At 40.6% G+C, this 27,713-nt stretch overlaps 1 protein-coding gene and 1 non-coding gene across 3 annotated transcripts; one reads left to right on the top strand and one right to left on the bottom strand.

The window, feature by feature from the left end:
• Window positions 1–83: 83 nt before the first annotated feature.
• Window positions 84–27,625, bottom strand: invs (inversin). 2 transcript variants are annotated; one of them, XM_055047781.1, is made up of 20 exons: window positions 27,501–27,625; window positions 26,015–26,111; window positions 24,386–24,412; window positions 17,540–17,639; window positions 16,073–16,239; window positions 14,356–14,529; window positions 11,887–12,054; window positions 11,591–11,771; window positions 9,839–9,948; window positions 9,522–9,693; window positions 8,248–8,403; window positions 7,145–7,266; window positions 6,254–6,361; window positions 6,066–6,172; window positions 5,786–5,995; window positions 4,709–4,896; window positions 3,372–3,870; window positions 2,727–2,878; window positions 557–643; window positions 84–479 (listed from the first exon to the last, which is right to left on the bottom strand). In XM_055047781.1, the coding sequence occupies exons 2-20, from the start codon at window positions 26,015–26,017 to the stop codon at window positions 364–366; spliced, it is 2,847 nt and encodes a 948-aa protein (XP_054903756.1). In that variant the 5' UTR covers window positions 26,018–26,111; window positions 27,501–27,625; the 3' UTR covers window positions 84–363. The 2 variants fall into 2 exon arrangements, with proteins under 2 accessions (XP_054903756.1, XP_054903757.1); XM_055047782.1 differs by lacking the exon at window positions 24,386–24,412 and having other exon boundaries at window positions 85–479.
• Window positions 813–885, top strand: trnat-ugu (transfer RNA threonine (anticodon UGU)). The gene has a single exon. It is a non-coding gene; the product is annotated as a tRNA-Thr (tRNA).
• Window positions 27,626–27,713: the final 88 nt, after the last annotated feature.

Genomic DNA, 27,713 nt, shown 5'->3' with positions numbered 1-27,713 from the left:
CACGTTTGGAGGCCTTGATCCTCGTCGTGGGTTCGATTCCCAGACCAGATGATATTTGGCACATCCCCTTTCTTGTCAGCCTATTAGAGCAAAAAACCCCTGCAGGGGAAAACATTAAATAAAATGGATTAATTACCTAGCCCCAAGTACTCATTTAAACTAAAATGCTGCAATGTACAACCTGCCCAGATATTTCAATGTTTAGATGAAGCCTGAAAGCTAAAAAACAAAACACTTTTTTTTTTTTTTTTTTAGATTTTTACTTCAAGATTACAGAAGCGATGTGTTCGACTACCTCATAAAATCCCAGTAAAATACACTGAAATGTGTTTATTCAATGCACTGTTGGTAAACTGTGTGTGTTCAGGGTTTGCCCCGTCCTCTCGTCCCCTGTCCTGCGCTCTGTGGTCTCAGGTGGTAGGAGTACAGCTTGGCTTGAGTCAAGGCGCCGGTCAGGTGAATGCAGTCTAAACCGCCCACTGAAACACAAGCAGAAGACCGACTTTAAGAGCCTCGAAGGCGGTAGAGTGCTTCGTGTGAGGATGTAAGCACTTACACTGACTCTGGGTGCGTAGGGGAACGTTCAGCAGGAGGTGAGGCTGAGAGCCCTGAAGCGAGCGTCCTCGTCTCGTCATGGAATTGCCTAAAGGAAGGACATTGGGAGTTGGTTTTTAACCCCATAATTTCTGAATTCAGTGAGCCAAGGGTGGATCAGGACAGTGAGTCCTGTAAGACTGGTTCATCCAGGCCAGGTCCACACCCATGTCCTCCTGTCTTTATATGTGTGCTGTCACATCTCGACATACATCAAGGGCCCTATAGCTCAGTGGTTAGAGCACTGGTCTTGTAAACCAGGGGTCGCGAGTTCAATTCTCGCTGGGGCCTAACTTTACCCTTTTCCTGTTAATATTGCCTGCAAACAAACAAATGAACAAGCAAACAAATGCTGCACAGGTGTTATAGTTTGACAGATTTTGAGTGAGGGAGTGGCAGCGGTGCAGGGAGTAGTGTACATGACCCATGTACTCAACACAGCTGTTGTGGGTTCAAGTCCCAGGCCCTCTCTCACAACTGGCCAATTATGAAATTGGCCACCACAATTAGATGATTTCAGATTGATGAGAAATGATTCAGGGAACATGTAGAACCTGCTCTAGGTCCAATTCCTGTCCTGAGCTTTTTACAGCTCCTCAAGGCTAAGAGTGGCACACAATCTTTTGTCACTTTAAATCCAAATTAGCTGGAGCACTTTCAGTATGACTTTCACATAAAAATGTCTGCAAATAGATGTGCCATTATACCAACTGTCTCTGAGCATTATACAAACATATTTTCTGAATAGTAAGTAAACAATTAAACTTTTTTTTTTCAAGTACATACAGAGATAAAAACAGCTGACCAAATGTGCTGGAACTCATCTTGGGTTGCTCGGTGACAGTGCTGGGCTCAGCTGGGGTTGCTAGGTAACGGCGCAGTTCCCATAGGATGTGACTTAACAATTTTTGAAATGACTTGTTTTCCAGAGCTTTTTAAGCACCTGTGCTGTTTTTAGAAACAGTTTTAAACCTAAAGTGAATAAGAAAAAGGGGCAAAATATGAATCCCCTCTCATAAAAATATCAAAGAAAACAAGTCAAATGGTTTATATGACCCAGCCACTAGTGTGTGAAACATCCTGCTGCTTCATGGAAATGAAAAAGTGAGAATTCGCCTCATAAACATATGTATGTGTGAGGGCGCGTGTGTCGGATGGTGAGGCGTGTGTGTGTGTGTGTGTGTGTGTGTGTGTGTGGTGAGCGGAAAGCTCTACGCAGTCGTTTGACATTCCCCGTGACAGCGCTGAACTTTTCACAGTGCCAGGAACTGTCAGGTAGGGAGAAGGAGAGACAGAGGCAGAGAAAGGGGGAGGAAGACGATGAGAATGGAGTGGCGGGGGGAACAGCCGGACCGAGGACCCTTTCAGTCCGTCTGAGGGAGAGCGCCTGGGTTTGTGTGCGTTTCTGCCTGTCCTCCTATCATCACCTGGTGATGTGCGGTGAAGGTCGCGCCTGTCTGAGGGAGCGAAACCGCGGCAGAAACACCCGGCTGATGGCGTCCAGATACAAACACTGGTACTTACACCTGAGAGCTTGTCGCTTTTCATCCAAACCTACAACTTCACTCTCACAGTTCTGCAGCAGCAGCAGCAGCTATTTTTCTGTTACACTGACATCATTAACTTATTCATCAGCGATCAAACTGCAGAAAATATATTCAATATTGGAAAACCTCAGCTTAAAGCCAATGCAGCTGTTGTTTAGTATTTCCTCAGGACAAATTCCTCAGAGAAAGACTGCCTCATTCCCTTTCAAAACATCTGAGTTTTGCTCTCCAGGGAGCATTTTTATGTAAACTCCTCAGTGCACCTTAACGCAACTATGAGTGTATTTAGACATGGAGGTGAAATCTATTTGTTTTTAAACAGCTGTTGAGTTGTTTCAGGTGTTGCCATAGAGTTTAAAGCTCTCCATCTCCATCCCGGACCTGTCTGTGTGCTCTTTGGTCTTGATGCTGTTTTTCTAATTCTGATTGACAAATTTTATGTTGGGGTATCAAAGTAAGACTTCTCAATACAACGCTTTCCACACTTTTCACAGAAATTACATTAAATGTCAATTGAACATCATATTTTGAGGTTGTAACATGACAAGAGTTTTACAATGTTTTGCAGCATCCTGGTTCTCTTACCATAGATGCTCTGCAGCACAGAGCTTTTACTCAACACAGGTTTGGCAAGCACTGCTTTGTTTTCCACTTTTTTCCTTCCGGGGGTGCAGCTCGACTTGCTCTGCTCAGCTTCTTCACAGGCCCTCACCTCTGTTCTCCTGCGTGCACAGAACCTGAAATCAACCAAAAAAACCCATCTCAGACGGCGTTCAAAGGCCCAAACGCTGGCGAGCCCCCACACCGACACTCACGAAGCGTAAACAAAGTAAACAGTTTATTCAGAGCACTTAACAAGCAGCATGTATACAACTTAAATGTGAAGGCCGCAGAGAAACAGAGGGCCTCCTGTGGGGGATTGGCAACCTCTAAGAGGAACACAGCAAGCGTAAGAAGGGTAGAGGGGCTGCTGGTAGCTATTAGCGCAGCCCTGCTGAACTTTTAGCCTCTTGTTAAATCTGTATGAAAGATTTAGATTATAGCCTTTCTGTTCTCACTCTCCCACGTTCTCTCCCCCACCGCTCTCCTGCTGATGGCATCCAGAGCAGTTAATGCTCAGGGTTGGGGGGTCGGTGTTACAGGAGGGAGAAGACACATGAGGGCACCACATGGCTCGTACAGTTAAAGCACGTTGACGTTACCGAGATCCAACCGAGGTGTGAGCCTCACCTCTGCCACGCTCGCTGGATGATCCGTGCGGCCTCGTTCCTCCTCACCTGCTCCTTCTCACGCTCCCTCCCACCAGGCTGCGTTTTTCTGCGGGGCCTTTTGGGATGTAAAGACGAGCTGCTCCTCAGTGATGGAGCTTGATGTCTGACCTCTGAACTTGGCTCTTTGTGGTTCCGGTGCTTGCGTGACGAGTGACCAGTCGTGGCAGGGTCTTTCTTTCTGCCGTCTCTTGAGTTCGCCTCGGCTCGGTCTGCAGAGGAGGCCGTTGCGGATGCAGCGGACGCCACAGAGGAAGACCGTTCTTCGGCAGCTTTGGCCTCTGTGGAAGGTGTAAGTTTAAGAGTGGGGGGTTCTCTGGAGCCGGCGGGAGAGAGAAGCTTCTTCAGCCGGGTGTGTTGTGAGGCGTCGGGTGGAGAGCGGTCGCTCAGGGCAGAGCTGCAGCTCAAAGCTTCTTGTCGCTCAGCTGCAGCACTTCTTCTGGAAATCTTGATCTTCTGGCCTGACAAGGAAAAAGGAAAAGTCAATTCAATAGCTCACTTGGAAAAATATGACTCAGTAGTCCTGTTTCCATCAAGGCTTTTCATACCTTGATGATTTTGAATTAACGCAAATAAATTTTCTTTTAAAAAGCCCCACATTTTGTTTAGAGAACATTGCAGAGGTAATTAAATCAGTCAATGATAATGATAATAATAACAAAAATAAAAATCCCATCTGAATATCATCTCTGACCTGAACTCTGAACTAAATACATCTGAAAACTTGCCATTTGTAGTTCCAGTGTAAAGTGTGGATTTATCCTCCAGATCAATATCAAAACCCAGAGACATTTGATCACGCAAAAGGAGAACATTTCATATGTATGGTCACAATTTAAGTGTTGAATACATGCATTCATCTGCTTGATGTTCAGCTTGTTGAACATTAATTAAATCAAATGAAAATGAAATGTGTCATTTTTATTTAATGAAGATGGATTTTTTTTTTTTTTGTGTCTGTCAAAATGACGCTCAGCGAAAAAGTCTAGCGTCACCTCTGGGTAGGAAACTCTCCTCCACTGGTGGATTTCTGCCTTCCCAGAAGCAAAAAACTCATCTTACATCTTGTTTTATGTTTTTTACAAACAAGCACGGCCTGATTGATTCACTTCACACCGCCAAATGGAAGCAAGCCTTTTCACATTTTCTTTTCTGCAACATCTTAAAAAATTCTCTCAAAATCCGCATCAAAATTGGACGGAAGCCTGGCTGCAAATACATGTAATTTCTCTATTAAGAAAGTATGTTTTTAATATTATCATTATGTTGTAATAACACAGTTGAGCATTTCTTTGGCACCTTTATGCCTCCCCTCTTTGACCTTGGCGTGTTTCTTCGTGTCGACCGATGAATCGTTCATGGTTAGGTCTTCCACGATGTTCGTTAAGGAGAGCGCCTCCTGCTCTGCTCTCAGAAGTGAAACCCTTGGTTTGTCCGCTCCAACATGCTGCGTCGCGCCTCTCCTTCGCTGCTCTTCTTCTCTCTTCCTGCAAGAAAAACACAAAAACAATAGCAGCGGTTGTGCCTAGAATGTGGAGATTTTGAACAGAATTGCGATAATTAGCGATGCTAACAATAAAATATGATTTTTTTTTTTTTTTAGTTGAATGAATATTGTTTTACAGCCTACCCATGGTTTAAATTTTTCCTTAATGGTATCCCTTACCTGCCTGTCGGGTTTCTACAGCTTCATGTTCTAACAACCTTCTGAGACTTTCATATAGTATACACAGTTGGACTTTGATTTATTATAAGGTGTCTCCTGAAGAGAATTGGTGTAATTGGGTTTTATTGAGATTGAGTTTTATTGAGATCATTTTACTTCTACTTCACAATTATCTCTTTCCTTCAATTTATTTTCCTTGCCTTCTAACCACTATTTAATTTTTCTGTAATCATTCAGCAACAGAGTGAGCACAGCTAAAAAAACATCTACCTGTAAACCTAAGTGCTTAAGCTACATGTTTAAATGTTCTTACTTCATTAATGCATTTATGAAGTGAGGAAATCAAAAAAGAATCATTTGTTTTTCGTTTGAAAAAAGAATCTATTAATTAAAACGAAGGTGAGACTGGAGAGCAAATAACCAATGAAGAGTAAACTGGAGGCCAGAGACAAGAAAGAAGATGCATCTGTTTAGCTATGACAGAAAAAGAGACAGATGAGGAGACTGAAAACAAAGACTAAAACTACAACGAGGGACAAATAGGCAGGAAGAGACCCCGTCCTATGGATGAGTCAACAAATACGTAGAAAGATAAATGGACTTCCAGTTGATTGACACAAGGGATTATGAAACTGCATCAATAGTTGGGAATCAGTGTACAGGTGGGGGCTGCTCATATAGGTGTGTGTTGCTGTGCGCTCCTCTCTCACTTGGCCGCGTCCTTGCGCAGCTGCTCGTGTCGCATGAGGAGCTGCTTCCTCTCCCTGAAGGCCTTTCGGACGGTGTAGCCCTTATAGACGGCCTGGATGGTGGCAGCGGCGATGTCCTGGATGGCGGCGATGGACAGAGCACCGTGCTCCAGCATGAACTGGGTCACCTCACTGTGCCCCCCCAGTAAAGCGTAGTCCAGAGGCGTATATCTGTGCAACAGGAGCGGCGTTAGTCATACAGCCGTCCGCCTGGCCGCGGCTCCAGCGCCTCCCTCCTCACCTCTCCTCGGTGTGCTCCATCTGGTTGGGGAAGGCGTTGTAGCCCAGGAGCAGCTTCACAGCATCCAGGTACCCATTGTTGCAGGACCAGTGAAGCGCAGTCCGCCCCTGTGCTCCCACAAAGAAGAAACTCGGTTCATATGACCTTCTTTGAACCCAAATCAAACACATGGGCCAGCATATCTTCACCTCCTTGTCCTGGATATTTGGGTCAGCGTTGTTTTCCATCAGAACCGCCATGCATGTGATGTAACCACCGTATGCAGCACACTGCAGCGGAGTGCGTCCTGCATGATCCTGCAGCCAGACAAACATCGAGACAAAGAAACGTCTCATTCTATGCTTCGACTCAAACCATTAGAGAAGCTTTGTGATTGATCGACAAACCTTTATGCTTTTTGAGGGCATTTTAGCAACATTGTCTAAATGTAACAGGCTGTCAAAACCTACATGTTTATTATTTCTTATCTTCTTATAAATTCTAAAATTTGTACTCTTTAACAGAAAATAGTAAATGTAGTTTGCATAAAATTTGGCATAAACAAAAAGATGAGTCATTTCCATGACTTCTACAAAATAGTGCAGATAATTATTTTTTTAACCCAGTCTGTTTCTTTTCTGTCTCTCAGCATCCACCATGCCATGTACCATCATGGTTAGCTACACAAGGTGCACATAAATAGGTTAAAATAGCTGCCAAAATCCAAAGAAAGCCACTATGACCCATTACTCAAAATCACTTTACAAGATTACGAGAAAGTCTGAATCATGGGAAGCTTAAATGACTCTAATCAAGGTCATTTACTTTCAAATAAAGACAGATGGCTAAACCTCAATAAGTGAAGAGTTTTCTTACTTTTGCCCTTTAAATTAGAGGAGGATAAAAGCAGATGAAACCTCATCTCAAATGAAATAAAACTCAATTAACCCGTCATGCAGAGACCCCAGGATGGGACTCGAAACCAGGACATTCTTGCTGCAAGGCAACAGAGCTACCAACTGTGCCACTGTGCACTTAAAAAGTGACAAAAAACAATCTCTTAAGTCCTCTTTTAATTTTTTACATTTTCCTGTCAGTACCTGGACGTTGGGACTGATCCCGTTCTCCATCAGTATCTGGCAGACCTCGGCGTTCCCCCCCAGAGCTGCCCAGTGGAGAGCAGTGTGACCGTCCACATCAACCAGCTCCACACAAGCAGAACCTACATTTATGTGTTTTGGAAATATAAAGAACAACAAGGTTAATAAAGAAGCAAAGTAGTTATGTTTTCCACAGTGACAAATACAGACAGTCTTGGTGCCCTGCAGGGATCTGTGTTAAAACTCAAACCTCAGAGCGTTTTATTGGCCGTTCATGTAGTAGATTAACTCAAAGTGGTGCCTAATTGTAAAGTAGAAGGACAGAGATATGTGGTTTTCAATATTAAGATATGGCATTATGTATCCTAAAAGTGTAATATGCATATGAGTTCAGTCCCACTGACTCCCTAAATAAAGCTCAGTTTAATAAACTATATTCATAAACTACATGAATTTAATTTAATCTCAGAGTAAAGACAAACATAAAAGACTATATACAGCACTTCTGAGGTTTACACTAGTAAACAAACCGTAACTTGGGACTACAAAATCCTTGTGAGAAATAAAAATGGTGGATTTACAGAGCTATTTAGCTGGAAGTCCATGACTTTGTTTAGCAAGTCAGCAGCAAAAACATGACATAATAGTTCAAAAAGTATAAACAGGAACAGAGAAAACTGAACGGACTGAAAAACTGACACTTTCACTATTTTGTCCACTGTTCAATTAAAGCATCAATATGTGCCAAAACATTTGAAAATACAGTTACTATGTATAACTTAATCATACAAACCAGATTTCTTTCTCTCCTAAAGAGGCAAGTTACAAAAGGGAATGATTTTCCAGAGCGTCACTTAATGACTTAATTGCAGTGACACGAAGTCATTGTTATACAGTTACTTAAAAATGCAGTATTACTGTGGACCAAGTCATTGTGATTAAACTTTAAGTCCATATTGCCCACTCCTGATGTAAAATCAAAATAAGACACAATGATTTTTGTGGTAGTGATGTGCCAAAATGCAGAAAAGTTAGAGAAGAATAAATACAGTCTGCACAACGCCATAAAACTACATTTGCCAACATGTGAGCGTTACACCCACCTTTGATGAGCGTGAGGATAACATCTCTGTATCCCATCTCACAGGCACGAAACAGCGGCGTGTGTTTCATGACGTCCAGGGAGTCGACTGTCGCTCCCTTCTCCAGCAGCAGCTTCACCGTGCTCACCTGGCCCGACAGGGAGGCCGCATGGAGCGCTGTTTGGACAACAGTGATTTGAAAGTCTTTTAATTGACACATTAAACACATTTGGGATGTGTGAATCACTTCCTCCTGCTCACTGTATCGAGTCAGGAGCGTGAGTCAGTGAGTCAGTGATTCGGTGATTCAGGCTCCAGTCAGTTCTGTCGCCCGTCGCTAAGCATGACTCCAGCATTGATAAACTATTCCCAGCTGGTCAGACCAATGCGATGTTACCATGAAGATTATGCGCATACACAGTATGTCATGTATGTCAAAGGCTAACAGAACTCGGTTTGACCCAGTTCTGTGTTTTCCTTGATGCTATCCCGTCTGGTGTTATAATGCTTCTTTAGTCCTCTATAACTTCTGTACTGACTCCTCCATGTCTGGACCCTGCTGGCTCTAGTCAGCAGGGTGAAAAAACAACCGGGATGTACGTGCCTTATTAATGAAACACATTGTCTTTGTTCCAAATGTAATCTCTCGTTGGAATAACCTTGACTCAGACCTGAACCAGACGAAAAATCTGATGTCTTCTGTCTAAATATTTGATTATTAATGAATATCTTTTAAGATTTTGTCCCTACAAAAGAACATCGACGCACTGAAAAACATTTGAAGGTGGTTTGCTGCCTCGAACATTGTTGACCATGAAGCTGCTTTAGTAACAAGAGACAAGTTGTCCAAACATTGTTTTTTTTGTAAGTTTATTAATCGTGAATTGTGAGTTTCAACTTCATGATGTAAAAGCTGTGCTTGCCTAGTTAGAGAGAACACATTTATCAATGTGGTTGCTGGTTCTGTCCTTTCTCATATTTTCTGGCAAGATATTTGCACATTTAATAACTTTTCTCTCACTTCTGTAAATAAGTTGTTTGGATTCTCCTCCTATTTCCCTAATAAAACAAACCAATCATATATTATTGGTTTAATTTATTGTAGACATAAATTAAACTTTGATTCTCAATATTTCAAGAGGAAAAACTATTAAAAAACATTAAAGCCATTAAGACATTTGTTTGTTTTTTTATGTACACATGAATATATATTTATGTTTGTTGGCATTATTGTTTTGTTCTAAGCTCTGATACTGGTTTTTGTCAACCCCGTTACTATCAATAAAATTTCTCACCGGTGCCGCCATACTTGTCGGCCATGTTGATGTCGATGCGAGGGGCGAGGGTGAGCATGGTGCGGATGACTTCATCACTTCCCTTCCCGGCGGCCCACATGAAGGCCGTCCGGCCCTCCAGGTCGGGCTCGTCTTTCACAGACGGGTGAGACAGAAACACGCCGACCGTCTCCTTCAAGCGCAGAGAAGGAGAACAGCAGTCTATTAACGCTGTTTAATGGACTCATTATGACACAAGAGGCCACAGAGGACAACAATTTGCCTTTATTGGGAAAGATTTAACTCAGCTAATTTGGCTGAAGTGCCAGAAAACTCACAGCGTTGTTGCTCTGCGCCCCATAATGCAGCGGTGTCGCTCCTTGGCTGTCTGAAGGAATCGTCCCAGACGTGTTTCTCTCCAGCAGCAGATGGACAATTTTCGCATGTCCTAAAAAAGAAAAAGAAAAAAAATCATTTTTTACATCAGGAGGAGATAAAGTTGGAGAGGTAGAGACATGAATCTGAGAAACTGAGATGAGGGCTGAACCACACTGTCACACAAATCATTAAAACTCTATGAACAGTGGATCTCCAAAGTGTGAACATTCCTAGTGAAACGGCACAAAAGTTTAGATAATTTTACAACATTGTTCACTCTTAATGCCACATTTATCCTTTACAACAAAACTGAAAACAAGCTAGTCAGGACAGGGGAAAGTATTTTTAAAAATTAGTTCTCCACAGTTAACTTCAGAAAAACCTGCAACTTTAATAAAAATATGGACTATTAGAAAACCGTACTGCTGCGCCAGTGAAGTTGTTGGTGGTTTGGATCTCTTGACATTAAAATGAAAAAAAAAAAAATCCCTCTTCATCTTCAGCTTCCTGTGGCCAAAGCTGACTGATTCAAACTTTCCTCCACCCTGAAATAAACTTCAGTTTCATGTGAACAAAGGGAACCCTGGATCATAATGCTGACAGTGTTTCCGTCTCTGTGTTGTTTTTGGATCTTCCTCCATGGAAATGTACAAATTGATCACAATTTGTTTCATCAGAGCCTAACACACATTCTTCCACTGGAAGGTTTTTGCTAGTTCTTTATGAAAAGGCTTCTGTCTAGCAACTCTACTCCTGAGTCCAGATATATGTAGACTATATGAGATTATTGTCACATGAGGAACACAATCAGTCCTTGTGAGAAATTCATGCAGCTCCTTGAGTTTCTTGGAAGCATCGCTGACCGGCTTCTGTCTTGACGTTTCATCAGTTCTGGGAAAAGTCCAGTTTCTATAATGTCTCCACTGTGCCACTTTATATATAGACCATATACTCTTCTCCTGACTGATACCTTTATGTAGCAAGATCTTTGGTCCTTTCTGATCTCTCTGTGCTTTAACTAAAGGACTGGCTGAGATTTATTCCTTGTTAAAAAACATTCATTAAATTTTGGCAGCTGTGAAATCAAGTAATCTGAATTCAGGTTGAATGTATTTATGCTGGGTTTTATTTTTACACTTGTTGCATCTATTAAACCCAGGAGAACCCCACTGAGGTCTATGTCGTCTTAGATTCATATTTTGTTGAAACAAATCTTTCTTTTTATCAGCATTGTGTGCATTTTCTACTTGACCTTATACTTTTTGTGTCACTAAACACGTTCACTATATTTGGATGCTTGAAGTGGCTTCTTCAGGCTTTCTTCATGTCTTCCATGTAAAACTTTCTCCATCCTTTGTGTTCAGTTTAAAATATGAAATAATAAAGTTTACCTTGATTTTTTTTGGCTGATATTGATAATGAAAAGGAAATAAACGAGAGAACAGAAGTAGGACACAAGGAAGAGGAAGGGAGCTAGGAATTGAGCAAGATAGGAAAGACATAAAGGAGGGAGGAAATAAGGACACAAGGAAGCAAAACAGGTGACATAGAAAGAAGGAGAGTGAAGGACGATTTTTATACAACACTATTGGGAATGAGGCCTGGAAAATATATAGAAATATTAGATAGTTTCAAACTCTTATTCTGTTTTCCCGACTTATCCAGATCTAGAAAACACTTTAAGTGACGGGGAAGCTGTGCGGCCCACTTACCCAGCAGTGCGGCCCAGTGCAGCGGCGTTCTGAAGAGGTTATCGTAGGCCGTGACATTGCAACCCTCATAAGACGTTAACACCTCAACCACTGCCTCGTTTCCGTCGGCAACAGCAAAGTGCAAAGGCGTCCGACCCTCATAATCCTGCCAGTTCAGCAGGGACTCAGTGGGCGCTGCTTCCTTTACATACAGACACGCAGACTGATGAGTGAGGATGGCAGATTGAGACGTGTGCGTGTGTGTGTGTGTGTGTGTGTGTGTGTGTGTGCGTGTGTGTGTGTGTGTGTGCGTGTACCAGTATGCAGCGGACAGTTTGCGTGGCGCTGGCCTCCTGACTGTGTGCAGCCCAATGCAAAGGAATCTTGCCCTCGCTGTCCGGGATGCCGATGTTGGAATCGTGCTTGATGAGAAGGCGGACGTGCTCCGGTCGGTTATAAAATGCTGACCAGTGAAGAGCGGTTTGCTGTAAACAGGCAAAAAAAAAAAAAAGAAGAAAAGGCGATAGACAGAGATGGATGAATGAGGCTGGAGGAGACAGAGAGATTGCTGTGGGGCTGAGGTTTCCACTTACGTTCAGAAAATTACTCCACTATGACACGGTCAGAAAATATGAAGGAACGTGCAACACAAAGCTTGTATTGAAGGCCCCGCAGCGGCCCAGAGATCCTAACCCAGATATTGACTCCATGACGGCTGCTGAGCTATTCTGAGATCTGCTGAAACCACTGTCATCTGACGCGATGATGCATATTGGATTATTACAAAACTAAATACTGATGTCAGATACACATCAGCTCTTGCAGACAGAGAGGACAGTGTATTTGTGGTCTTATCAGAAAAACACAGAACAAAGACGCAGATTGTTGCATCGCTTGCCGTTGTGTGCGAGCGCGTTTCAAGGAAACTATCCTGAGTCGGTCAGTTATCTCTCCGCAGGTTATTGGTCAGACGCCTGGACCGGCTGCTTTCTAATTGAGAAATTATAGTGAGAAAGTATTCCTATCGCTTGAACTTTTTACATTTTATTCTACTACAGCACACGTCAGAGTATGTTACTGATATTTTATGTCAAATTCTGAATAGTCATCGAATTTTTTCCCAAATAAATTTCTGAAAGGTTTTGCATGCATCTACTATTTTATGCGTCTACGATTTCTTCATCCCACTGAGTCAACACTTCGGTCTGGTGCATCTGCAGCCGCAACTTTTGAGGTATTTTTTTAACCAGCTATGAACATGTAGGGACTAAAATATGTTCCCATTCTTTCCTGCTTAACAGCTCAACCTCAGTCAGCTTGGATGACTATTTGTCTATTTTCTCAGTCTTGCCGCAGATTCCTAATTGGACTGGGCCGTTCAAATGCATGAACAAGTTTTGATCTGAAATATCCAGCTGTAGCTTTGTCTGGATGTTTAGGGTGGTTGTCCTGATGGAAGAATAACCTGCGTTCAGACTCATGTCTTCTATTTTTTCCCAGGATTACACAAAACTTAACTGAGTTCAATTCAATTCAGTTTCTTTATATTGCCAATTTACAACAAATGCTGTCTTGAGGCACTTTACAAAACCAAAAAGTTGTTTCTGTTTCGATTGGAGGCATACAGCACTTTGCATGTATGCAAAGTGCTGTGAACAGAGCAGCTTCTTCTACATGTTTGCTGTTTCCTCTGCATTGCTTCTGACAAACTGCAAACAGAACTGGCTATTGCCTTCTTTCAAAACTGAATTCCCTCTTGCCACATTTCCCCAACGGCCAAATTCATAGAGCAACTGATTGGTAGTTGATCCGGTTGTTCTATCTAAAATGTGGATCTCTGCAGCTCCTCCAGAGTTACCATGGGCATCTTGGCTTCTTCTCTGATTAAGGCTCTCTTTGCACAGGTTGTTAGTTTAGGTGTCTTGGTAGGTTTGGCATTGTGCCCTCACCAGATTACGAATGAGTCAATGCTTTTGGGTTATTGTTTCATAATCTAACTCTCCTTAAATTTCCCCATAACTTTCTTCCTGACCTGTTTGCTGTGTTTCTTTGTCTACATGATGCTGTTCCAACAATCCGCTGAACAGCTGGGTTCATAATCACATTTCAACAGGACGACTCAACTTACTTACTCTAAATTTGGGGACAATATGAGAGTAAAGGGCTCTGCATATAAATGCAACCTACACTATGCAGATTATGACTGTAAAACTTTTATTTTCTTTCCACATTAATTCAATTTGTTTTGGTCTAGCACAGGACGTATCAGCAACCTTTTTCATTCAGAGCCAGTTTTGCGCCCGCTACTGCAAAATAAAACTTGCCTAAAGCCACAGCAAATGACTTTCGAAATATGTACTACATAAAATGCTTTATTTTATGTAGCACATAAAATTTAATATAAAAATACAATAGAATGCATTTCTATATTGAGAATAAAATGAATCCTTTATTACAAAAGAAAAAATACGAACAATGACATGAGCTTTTTCTATAAATATAAAAAATAAAGAAAGACAGCCTTGTTTGAATATAGTTATTTTAAAAAGTCTATTGTAGATATTCAAAGCACATTCTGCACATGAAAAACTGATGAAAAACTCCTGGATTGACAGTTTGCTGCATCCATAATCCATTCCTTTTTGGTTTTGTAGGAACCACGGGTTGCAAACTGCTGGTTTAGGGCGTCAAATCCTGATAAAATGCACTGAAGTTTACAGATGAAAGAATAGATAGAGGCGGATGAATACTTTTGCATGCGTGTGTGTGTGTCTGGATTATAGGACCTTATTTTTGTCCTGTGTGTCCACCTCTCCAGGCCCAATGTGTTTAAGCAGCAGGGCGAGGGCTTTGGGAGACGGGTGTCGTGTGGCCAGGTGGAGGGGGGTCATGCCCTCCAAATCCTTCTGCAGACAGTTGGCACGCCTGGACAGGAGCAACTTCAGGAAACGCACGTTGCCCTGCAAACACACCACCAGGGTGAACCGTGCTGATGGGAATTTCAGAAATCACCCATTCTTCTCAAAGGCAGTCATGAACCGGTAGCAGTGTCATGCACACACACACACACACACACACACACACACACACACACACACACACACACACACACACACACACACACACACACAACACACACACACACACACACACACACACACACAGGGCTTTTTCAGCGGCGTCTGCTTCAATCCACAGGTCATCCATCTCCGTCCCCTTCCTCCTGCCTCGCTACTGAGCGCTGGTGATGAGCTGTTAAACAGTAAACAGCGGCCATGTCTGCCTGTCATCCCCCTCCACATCATTATCACCCTCACTCCTGGCCTCTTTAACTACCGGGCCCCCTGGGTGATGCATCGCAGCGGAGAGCTCAGGCGACGGCGGCATGTCCACGCCATGCGCACGTGTGGCTGCGCTTTTGTATATTTGCCTTTCTGAGGATGCAAAGCCACAGTCTGACAGATCTATCTTGTGTGTGAGGATGCATCTCGACAGTGGAGGAGAGCCTGTGTGTTTGTGCGGGTAGATGCGTGCGCGTGTCTGTGTGTGCGTAATCCTGTCCTCTCCATTCTCAGTCCAATTAGATCAGTAATCCCTGGTCTCTCTTGCTGTCTCAGCCATTTATTGATCAGATGTCAAAGAGACAGGGCTTCCCATCACTTGCATCCCCCAACCCACACACACACACACACACACACGCACGCCTACACACACACACACGCTCACACCTCCCATCGCTGAGATCCTACCCAATAACCCATTACCTCCCATCTCTTCTTAACGATATGATGATCCTGCATCAAAAGTAGCGACATTAGTATTATTGTCACATGTAGCTGTGTTACAAAAGAGCATGTTCCTGTTTGTCTCTTAAGCATGATGTGGAATAACTCTTTACATATAAAAGCATGAGTTACACTGCAAAAATACAAAAGTATTTTTGGTCTAGTTTCTAGTGCAAATATCTTAGCGCACTTGAAATAAGACAAAACTAACTAACAAGTGAGTTTTCATAAAGAAATAGGAGCCTGAATGTTGATGGAGCGATACAACACATTTTTCCCATACAATAAGAGTAAAATATCTTTTTTCACTGGCGGATTATTTAACTTATTCTAGTACTTTTTCATCAATATTAAGGAATTATTGACTTAAAACAAGTCCCTAGTTCTTGGTGAAACGTTACTTGTAAGTGATTTCAAGATATTTGCACTAGAATCTAGTTTGAAAATACTTTGTAAGGTTTTATGCAGTTTAAAAACTCACAGCTGCAGTGTTTGTCCTTAATCATTATACATTAATCAATAATACCCCACATAAACTCTTAGGCTTTGGTGGCAGCCACTAGGGGGCACTAGCTCCCCACTTGAGCTCATTTAACTCCGCTTTAGTTTTTATGGGCAGTTTTTCTTGCCATGTTTTACAAAATTTATGAAGAACATATGATGCATAAAACGGTAAATGCTTGAGTGTGCTCCACTGTGCGTCTGTGGGCGTCGGTACCTTTTGTGCTGCCAGGTGCAGAGCGCTCCTCTGGCTGTCGTCCGTCTTGTTGACTGAGGCGCCGGCCTTCAGCAGAACCTCAGCGCAGTCCAGCCGGTCGGCCAGCACACAGTACATCAAGGGCGTGCGGCCAAACTGGTCCTCATGGTCCCTCAACTGGGGCTCCGCTACACACGCACAGTCAGAGTTAGTTATTCTGCGTTTGAAAGACTAAGTTTTACAAATTTGCTCATTTCTGCTCCTTGTCAAATGCACTAAAACGTCTATTTTTCTTCACAAACAGCTTCTCTACACATCTACTCACTAAAATTGTGTAAAGAATGTGAATAAACTATGTTTCTTTAAATATATATTTCACTTTTTAGGTTAATCTTGGAATTTTAATTATTAATTCTCTGGTACATAATATGATAAAGAGGCTCATCTTTTGCTTTTGTTCTTCAAAATAAAAAAGACCGGGATAAATCAGGGAACAAGAACATTTTAAAAAATATTTTAAAAGTTTTAAGCAACTGAGACTTTGACAAACATGGCTGGATGAGCCTTTTTCTACCAAACCAACACAAACCTGCTGACGTGATGCAATGTGACTTCCTGAGACAGAAACTTTAAAAACTGCTTTTAATAATTAACTGAGTTTAATGTACTAATGATTAACTACTATCACAATATATGTGTGATTAAATTGAAATTAATTTATTTTTAGCATTATGTAAATCCATTGAATTTATCTGGTTTCTCTCACAAAGGCCTGCAGAACCTTGTTACAATGGATGTTACTGTGTGAACTATTTGAAACGTTAAAAAAAAAAATCTGGTCACCTCCAACACAAAATGGAAAATGCTTGATTTGTTCTCCAGATAGAAAATCATCTGTTCTCTATCAGGATATAGTAATGTTGGGACCAAGGACCCACAGAGTTTCTTAGTAACATTATCATACAGAATTACAGAAATATATTTTAAATGTAAAAGTAATAGAAAATGCTACTTTCTGAAGTTACTCTCTTTGATTTGATAGATTTAAAATAATGAGGCTGTGTTTCAGAAATGTGAACTCAACTCGCCTTGTACTCAATAAGGTATATTTTTTCTCCCGTGTAGGTTCTGTTTTTGTTAGAAGTCAAAATTAAATTAACTGAGTTTGATGTACATGTGACATGTTGAATTTCACGATATACAAAGTATGTTTCCATGTATTACATTTGTGGCTTAAATTGAATTCTGCAGGAATGAGGAGAAAATGGAGTAAAAATGTTTCTGATTGACAGATTTGCAAGGAAACCCCTCGCTCCTTTCTCTACATGTTATTGTATAAAGCCAAGTGCTGAATTTTAAAGTGTACCCAAATTACATTCTTCAATTGTCATGTTTAAGGCTTTTTACTAATCTTCAGCAAGTGTGCTAGTATTGTTAAAGCGTAGTGTAGCAGAGGGAGCTACTGATGAGCGCCGGCGTGTGTCTGACCTGTGATAAGTTTGACGAGGGCGCTTCTATCTCCGTTGACAGCTGCCGCGTGAACCTGCGAGCCGGGGGAAGCTGATCCTGGGCTGGGCGTCGCTGAGGCCTGCAACAAAAACACACTGAAGGTCACAACTCAACCTAAAGCAACATAGGCTTACTTATCATGTGGGCAACATAATGAGCCCAGACAGCTTCCTGTCTGGCCTCCTTGCTCTCAGCAACACCAGTAGCTCTCTATAAAGATACCTTACATTAAATAAGACAAACTTAGGAGGGTAAAAATGACAGAAATTTTAGAAGAAAAACATTGATTTAGCGAACCTGGAGGTGAAGAGGCTGATTTGCATTTTTTCTGTAGTCCAAATGAAACAAAAGCCACAGAGGAGTGTACAGTATATTTAAAAATCACTTCTGACACTGCTGTAAAAATGTAATAAGTTAGTGAGGCAACAATTAAATTAAAACTAACACTAATACTACATATATAATTAATTGAAACAGTTTCTGATCAGAGTTTTACCATTTGAGTTCACAGTTATGGTCAATTATAGCAAATCAAAAAAAAATTTAAATAATGTTCAGCAGTCCTGGTAGAAAATAGCCAACATTTTCTCAATTAGATCCTTCAACTTAAACCAAGATTCAAAAGAATCAAAATAATATCTCTGTACAAAGGTATCAGCCAGGAGAGGAGAATAAACAATTCCTCAGGGAATGGCAAAAAAAACATTAAATCTGGACATTTCTTCAAGTTGAAGAGAAGTCAAAATGGAAACTGGTCACTGAAAAAGCAAAATTAGAAGATGCAAATTAACAGCAAATTAACAATAAATAATATTGTACAGTTATCAAGAATAGCATAATCAGATTAAAAGAAATGAGCAGAATAATTTTAGAAGGTATACAAGATACGTATATGTGTACATGTAAACCATTTAAAAGAAATTATAAAAATCAGGAAAGATTTGGAAATAGCAGAAAGGATGTAAAGTGCTGGTTATAAAGTCTTAGCAGCAGCTGGGAAGGATCTGCGATAACGCTCCTTTGTGCACCCAGGATGCAGCAGTCTGTCTCTAAAGGAGCTTTCCAGTTGAGCAACAACTTCATGCATGTGTAGAAGACATTATTACATTTAGACATTTATTTAATTTTCCTTTGGGATCAATAAAGTATTTTTTAATTTGTCCAAAAGTGATGTTACTTTAACTAGATTTCTTCTGTCTCCCACCAAGGGGTCATCTTAGGACATCCTGTAGGAATGAAGAACTGATGAAGGCTCTTCTAAAGGTAACTACCAATACCATGTGGCTCACATTTCCAAAACACTTTGTGGAAGAATAAGTAATATTTGGGAATTTTGACACAATTCTTAAAGAAATGTTTGGCATAAAAACAAAACTGCACATCTGGAAAACAACACCTACCGAGACAGAGGAGGGTGATGGCATCATGAGTACGGATGAAATTAACTCCAACTATCAATCAGTTTCGATTCCAAACCTTTAGGTGGGAGTTCATTTTTTTCAGTATGGTGGTGAAGGCAGGTATGAATCCAAGCCAACAAAAGAATAACTTTACAGGAGAAAATTATAGTTTTCTAATCTTCAGTCGTAATCTGAGAGAAAATCTTCAGGATGACAAGAACAGCATCATCCTACATCAAAGAGGCGTCTTCACAATCTGACAGATTAGGAGAACATCAGGAAGCTAGAGCGGGCAAATATTTTATTAAATAGAAGAAGACTGGACGCTGAAATTAAATGTAAAGGTGCTTCAGCAGAGAGTGAAGACATGTACGTGCCTAGACAACTGCAGTTTTTAAGACTTTTGCCCAAAACAAATTTTCCAGGATTAATTATGTACAGATTAAAGATATTTGCTAAATGACAAAACCAGATTTTTAAAAAAATTTAATTTTAAATCATCTGAGATTCCTAAGTCATATCTCAACGCACAAAAAAAAATTACTGAAGGCGTAAAGTGTGTGTATGTGTGTGTGTGCATGCTGATACATGTATGCTGGATGTCTCCTCCTGCTGAGGGGGTTAAATCTCTTCCTGGCCCCACTTAACCAGAACCCAGTGAAAGCTGGGTAATCTGCAGACAGGAAGCAGGTGGGGAGGGGCGACCCTGTGTGAGCATGTAGGAGGGGGGTCTCTCTTCATGTCTTATTCATGTCTCATTAATACTGCAGCAAGCCTGGATGTGTTTGTGTGTGCGTTGGGTTGGGAGATGTGGGGATGAGCCATGCGGGGCAAAACACAGAAATCAATTATTGCCCCTAAACACATAAACGCTCGAGGCATGAACTCCTGGTTACAATGAGAAAATTTTTCCAAAACATTTTCATCACTGTGTCTAGAAACAGATCTGATTTAACACTGGAGATGCACCAATCAAACGATTAGAGAGAGGAATCTGGCAATTTTCCATTTAAGGGCTCAAATCCCCAATCAGAGGTCAAATACGGAAAATAATTTTTACATTTCCACTAATGGCACCAACTAAGATGGACTTTGAGCAACTTTAGAAATCAGATGACGGTAAGTGGCACATACTATGAGGTAATTCTGGAAACTCTTTCTGGACACAGAACTACAGCATCTATTCAAGAAAAGCGTTTTTCTTTTCTGTGGTTTAGCCCTTATAAAAAAACCAAATCGAAATCATTAAGAAAATTAGAAATCAGCGAGGAAACTCCTGATCACTGGCTTCCCATTTTATATATGGAAGGATGGACAGATGGATGAAGTTTTTATGTAAATACCACCATTAAAAAACCTGGCTGCAGATTTTTATTTTTAAACTCAGATGTTTAGTTTGCGCACAACAGAACCAGGCATTAAGTCCTTTCCCCCACCTTTTCCACACTACTCAACACTTTTTAGGACCAGGAATTTTTTGAAAATTGTCAAAGAAATGATGAAAATCCCCCAGGTTGCTGTTCTATTTTCTTCTCGTTCCACTCTTCCTCCCTCTGGTCACCTCATAAACAGCGCTCATGTAGACACTGCGTGCAGCACGGCAATTACTTGTCATGCTTCTTGCTTTCTCACGCTCTGCCAAGAGGTGGTAGGGACCTAACCCAGGGAACATCTCTGTGTGTGAAAAAGAGGGCTAGGTAGAAAAGAAATGGAAGATGCAGCACCATAAAGGTGTGTGTGTGATTATGTCGCTGCGTGAGTGCTTGGAACATGTGCCGCGTCATGGAAAGTGATCTTCCGTGAGAGGCAGAGAGTTTTTACGGCCACTTCACCAAAATTAACCACAAGCTTCTCTAAACATCTCTAATTAACAACGATTGCTCAGACAGAAGTGTGCACATACACGCATGCAGCTTTCAATTACTAATATTAAACATGTGCAGAAAGAGCAGACATTTTACAAAGAGCTTTACTAGATTTGATGTTAAAATTATGTTACAAAGACTTTGTTTCTCCTTGTAGTCTGAACTTTTCTTGCACCATGAAAATTTTTCCCTCCCTCAAATTTTTCCACATTTCTTTCCACTTTAAACTACAACCGCTTAGGTATTTTACAGCAAGTTGACTAATACAACTTCAGCCACTGTTATGAAATGGGAGGAAAATGATACAAGGTAAATCTTAAAAAATAAAAATAAAAATCTGAAAAGTGTGCCATCCATTTGGACTCAGCCCCCCTGAGTCATTTATTTGTAGACTGTTATTATGCTGCAGTTGCAGCTGCAAGTATTTTGGGGCTTATTTCTGGCCACTTTGCACTCAAAGACACAGCAATGTTTGCCCATTCCTCTTTGCAAAATAGCTTGAGCTTGGATGGAGAGTGTTTTCGAACAGCAATTCTCATGCCTTGACACAGATTCTCAATTGGATTTAGGTCTGAACTTTGACTAAGCCGTTTTATCAAATAAAAGTGCTTTGATTTTAACCATTCTGCTCCAGTTATATGCTGGCTTTTCCTCAGTCTTGCCTGAGTTATTTGTTTGTGACAACTGTGTCTGAGTTGAATAATAGTTTTCTCGCAGCATGGTGATGTTATTGCCACGTTTTACTTTGAGGATGCTGTGTTATATGTTGATGTGCTGTGTCAGATTTTAAAGCAAACCAAAAACAGAGCTTCTGACAGGCTTTTTTTCAGATATAGCCTTCTTCTTCACATTCTCCTGCCTCCACATTTCCACCTGAGCTGTGGAGTTCTGCATCTCCTCCAAAACCCATCATGGGCATTTTTGCTGATATTGTGATTGTTTTTTTTTTGACATACATAGATTGTAATCTTGCCTTTGCATGCTTTTTCTACCAATGTGCAGACCTTCTGCATATTTTGGAATACTATATGTGACATGTTTTGTGAATTGGTACTCTACAGATAAACTTAATTGAATTGAATATAAATTAAGATGCAACCGGAATTAAGTGGGGCACAATTCAAAAACAAAAAGCCATTTTATAATTTTTTATTTGTAAAAAAAAAAACCCTGCATCATTATTATTCTTCCACTCTACTTTTTTGACTACTTTGTGTTTGTCAAGCTCCTAAAATCCCAATAAGGTCCATTGGTATTTATGGTTGTAGCATGAAAAAATGAGGAAAAAGTTCAAGAGTTCTGAATAGTTTTGCAACCCACTGTGTTCTGATTCTTCTTTACATTTTTCAAGCAAACCTGAAAGGCTCCAGCTGCTGCAGGAATAAAGCAAATTGATTATGAATAATCTTAAAAGCAAAAAAAAAAAAAAAAAATCATAATATGACGGAAAAGTGACACAAGAGGGACGAGTCAATATCCGAATCCGTGTGTGGGACATTCATGACCGCCATATGCAGCCAGATATAGTTTCATGAGAAACGCAGTGCTTTAGAAACACCCACCGCGCGTCCAAATTTGGCTAAAAAGGCTTTTTGAGATGCAGTGTCTGCAGTCAAACAAAGGAGGGTGCAAAAACAACACAAGTTCCCGTTGAGAGGTTTGGAGTGGTCTCATTTAGCTATTCATACGAGTTCCTCTGGGAGCGCTTGGCTTGTTAATAGGAAGACAATAACTCAGAGTAAACCATCGATCAGTGGCTGAGGTCCTGACCAAGTGATTGTTTATCTGCATGAGTATCGACTCATGCTGATGCTGACATTATTTAGTCTTTATTCATATTCTACCTCATATAACCAAAGTGACTTTAACAAAGAATCCAGACGCTTCCCTGAGACCTTTCAGCAACACTACAGGTGTGCGGCACACAAACACGCTGCAGCCTGTACATGCACACAGACCCTAACCAGCACATCAATAGGTGCTATTGAGACGAGAAGGTAAAGAAACCAGTGAGTGCGTTTGTGCAGAGTTTTTTTTTTTCATGGCTGTCCATCACTGTGAAGGTGTCTGCTTTTGACAGAAGACTGCACTGACATGCTGGGTAAAAGCAGGGGGGAACTACACAACGCTAAGCCCACGCACACCCACACGCAGGTTTTTACTGTTTAAAACATACAGATTTAGAGTTTGAGTCATAACAGAGTGTTTAAGTTCTTAGTCAACGTGGGGCCATTATATCCGCTGTCTAGGCCACCTACATGTCCCTCTGTGTGTTTCAGAATGAGTCTGTATGTTTCAGATAAAAAGATATACGCTGCAGGAAACAAGCCCTGGGTTTTGACTGACAGCTAAAGAGGTAGGAGGAAGGATAATATCAGTCCAGAGGGATGTCCAATCTGCGAAGCCCCATTTCTGGGGGACTCCCCGGATCCCTGAAGACCAATGAGCCGGCTCCCTCGACTGGTTGGGGGCCGAGCCCCGGGGGCACAGCGGGGCCAATCAGCAGGAGGCGAGAGGGCTGAGTGACATATAGATCTGCTAATTTACATCATTACCAGAATGCATCCTGACAAATGAGCCCCCGGGGCGTGAGCCAATCACCTGGGAGAGTAATGCAATTAGGCGGGACTACAGCTGTCAATCTCACAGCCACAGGGGTCAGTTTGTGATGCCTATGGTTACAACAGGCCTGCGTTTTGTCTGATTATTAACATATAAAACACACATAAACATAAACCTCCGGTCAGAAATTTACATGCACTCTGCATCAGCATAAATGTGATATTTAATTGGGACTTTTTAAATAAAGTAATTTATTTAAATAATGATTTATTTGAACTGTTCTTTTTCTATGACAGAGTAAACGACTTAAAAAAAATCATTCTTTTTATTTTATGTTTTTTCACGTTGAAAAATGTTGAACTGTACCCATTAGCCTGTTGAAATAATCAATAAATCATTCAACATTGTTTTATCCATTGATATTGATCACATGTCTATTGTGAAATATATTATTGATTTATTGTCCAGCCCAAGCTGGAAGTGACTGTGTGATTCATGCTGATGATGAAAGCCTGTAAACTTATGCCACTAATCTGAGCGCATTCAGATTAGACAACCATGTTTGAAGTGTTGGCTTTCAACCGGGTTAGGCAGCAGTCCAAAAAGGATGTTCTGTGTTTGACTTAAAGATAAGCTTGTGTTCCTCGAGAACAAACAGCAGAGTTAAAGGGTGAATATTTGCAAATACCTGGGTGTTGTTTGTGCCTATTTGCCAGATGGTAAAGCCGTCTAAGACGTCACAAAGCCTAAACTCTGTGCAAAAGAAAAGGACAGAGGAGTGTTTTCCTGCATTTGACTGGCATGTTTTAGCGTCATGAGATATTATTATATCATACTGTTGCACTGCGATGAGTCAGAGGGGTTGTGTCCAGCATGCAGTTCATGGTTTTAGTTAGTGCTTTGCTTGTGTGTGTCTCCAGCTTGGGCCAAAGAATAGTAGCAGAATGCAATTTCTTAAGAAACTTCAACCAAAAATGTCCAGATAGAGTCTTTCTCACCTTGCCTGTGCAGTTCGGCCAGACACTCTGAAAGTAAGAGAGTTGGTGCGTTTAGTGTCATCGCATTATATCACTAATGAGACGCCTCCAGGAGGGAGGACAGGGGGCGACAGCAGTGCAGGCAGTAAAATGAAGAAATGAAGAAAAGACTGAAGAGAAGTGGAGAGAACATGAATCGGGGGGGCTGGGAGACAGATAGACCAGCTTGGGGACTTTTTCCTCTCTCCTCCTCTATCCTCATTCGCCCCTACACCTCCAAGTCTAATTGGACTAAAACTGTGATCTAATTAAATGGCCAATTAAAGTGCAGAGAGCAATGTGCCCACTGGTGAATCAGAGGACGAGGACGTAATCAAATGGAAAAACAAACTGAAAAAGAAATCAATGGAAGTGATAAAAAAATGGAAAAACGGAGGAAAAAAACTGAAAAAGAAACAATCAAAGTGATGGCGGGTTTGCGCGACTATTTAAAAAATAACTCATCAACAAAAAAAGTCAAGTGCAGAGGTTTGATGGCTGACAGCAAAAATGACGTTCCAAATGTTCTGTAATATTAAAATGTTTCTTTTTTCAACTTATACTACAAAATAGCTCCTAAAATGTTTTAATAAATACCAAATGGTGCAAAGCTAAACTTCCTGTTTATCATTTATTTTTAATATCTGCATTTTAGTCTGAAACCAAAATTGAATCATAACTCGTCATGTTAACGTCTTATACTGGTGAAAATGTGCCTGAAAAATAAAAATAGAAACAGAACTAACAGCACTATGAATGGTGCTTCAGTGTTTATGTACATTTGAATTTGTCTATGTAAAATAGCTGAGGTTCAGTCAGACTGAGTATCAAACATAACATCAAGTTTCAAGTCTTGCAACAGAAAGCAACCAGTCTGGACTTTGACTGGTCCATTCCATAGTAGCGTTGTCCATACGTCAAGAGTCATTGTCTTGTGAGGTGAGCTAAGTGTCTTTCAGCACATGAACACAGTTTGTTAAAAACTCCAAATCCCATATGAAATAATTTAAAGTTGTTGCTGGTGAGAATGTGACAAAATGTGAAATAGTTAAAATCAAAAAACAGTCACTGAACACTTAATAATCCAAGGCACCGCACATCAGAATCTGTGTATTTTATCATGGGCAATTAGAAATTAATCTAAATTTGTATATCTGTTAAAACACATGTAAGAAATAATTATGAATGAGGCAAGATTTATTGGTCCTACTTCAAATGTACATTGCTCAATATTCTAATGCAAAAAAATCCCAGAATAGAAAATTTTGACTAATGATTTGAGCAGGTCAGTGGTTTGTTTTCTCCTCCTCCTCCTCAGAGGGAGCTGATTCTTCCTCTCTCCATCTGTGACTGTGTCCCACACTGGGAACCCCCCTATGGACAGCTTTAGCACATCAAATATTAATGCTGGGATTCAATTCAACATCTAATCTCCTTAACAGTTAGGGAGATGCAGCACCCACAATTAGCTTTGTTACACGTGGCCTCCATAGTCTTAACTCCTGAGGGGTAATTACAAACTGGAGACCAACATATATACAAACAATGAGTATAAGGGAAAAATTATTGGATTTGAATGTGCGAAGCTGTTTTAGAGTTTTGGATTCTTACCATATCTTTGTTGAGGGGGGGAGGGGACACTTTGGAGGATTCTTCCCAGTGGGTCTAAAGACACATCCAGGTCTCCTACCTGGTCTGATCCTGGCTCCTGGCAGAGCAAAGAAAGACACTCACTCACGCTGAGACCGACCCACCTGTCCACACAAATACCTGCCAGTAAAACTCAGTTACTGCGCTGATGACAGACGTAAGGATGAGAGAGACGGTTAGTTTTTGTAATTGATCTTATGAGATGTGCCTCACTGGTATCAGGATATGCAGAGGTTTTAAAATGTTCCAGCTAAACTTTTTCTTGTTCTGTTCCTAGCATTTTAAGTCTTTTCTGGTTTCTCAATCTTTTTATTTTTTTTAAATTTTTTTAGCACAGAATATTAAAGCTGCAGTATTTTTGTTTTTTATGTATTTGTTAAAACTGTCATCATGTCATGACAGTTTTTTATGAGAAAAATAATCAATCTCCTCCATGTCTTCCTGAGTTATTATTGTCATCTAAAGAAATGCACCAAAAACAACCAATCAGAGCTAGGAGGAAGGGCTTAGTGCTGTCAATCATCTTAATGTACTCACTGTTCAATGTGCTAATGGTGGAGAAACAATTTAACTTTACAGGAAAATTGTTTATCCATCGTCATCGGTGGCTATGCTAACTAGCCTACCAATTAATATGCTAATATCAGCTTGCTATATTTATAAAAAGTAATATGACAAAAATATATGAAATTGTGCACCATAAGGACCTAAAAGTAAAATTACATTTAATGGATATTTCTTATATGTTTTTACTGAAGTCTGTTTATATCAATATCAATACTTACTATGGTGATAAATACGTACTGTACTATAAACAAATTCAAAGCTGCAAACATATTATAGATAACACAATTACAACCCTGTCAATATGTGTATTATTTCAGTAGCAGTGGGAAAAATGGTTGCTTCTCTCCTCAAAACAAAACCATTTAGATCATAATATTTCTATTTAAAATCTCTGTGTTAATAAATAAGTAAATAAGTGGCAGTAGAATCTTAATGCTTTCACTCAAGCTTACCATAACAAGATAATCTGAAAGTTTGAGTGAGTTTGAAATCACAAAAATTACAGTTAAACAGTTTGTGCAGTTGGAAGGAATTGGAATGAACCATTTAGGTTAATTTTGGATTTCTTCGTTTTTGTCTTTTTATTTATTTATTTTTTGTGTCACACCTAATGTTTCAGATTTTCAAAGTAACAAACATAACCCCGAATACATTTTAAACGCTGTTTTAAATGAGGATTTCACATACAAGATGGGTAAAAGCTGTGTTAGACATAGATGTGGGAATAACAAACCTCTAACTACAATGATGCAACTCTCCCGTGTTTCGCGAAATACATTTGTCGTACAAATAATGTGGTTCAACACAGTTTAAGATTAAAACCATTCGAAATGTTGATAATGTATCATGCCAGTTTAGTCCTGTTTGTAATCATATTTACCTTCGGAATCCTTTTTTCTCAGACAAAACTCTTCAGAAAGTTTTCCTCTCAGGCGTCCCGTTGGATCAACGCAGGGAACACTACAACTCCCGTTACAGCGCCACAGCAAAATTCACTCGCCATGTTTTGAGTTCTCTACGATGTGGACAGCGCTTGTTTGACAAAGCAGCCAAAACTCCATTACCCAGAAAGCCGAGCGATAACCAGGAAGTG

The sequence above is a fragment of the Poeciliopsis prolifica genome, unplaced genomic scaffold, assembly GCF_027474105.1.
Source record: "Poeciliopsis prolifica strain line A6 unplaced genomic scaffold, Auburn_PproV2 SCAFFOLD026, whole genome shotgun sequence".
NCBI classification, from domain to species: domain Eukaryota; kingdom Metazoa; phylum Chordata; class Actinopteri; order Cyprinodontiformes; family Poeciliidae; genus Poeciliopsis; species Poeciliopsis prolifica.
This window is presented reverse-complemented; position numbering and strand designations above follow the sequence as displayed.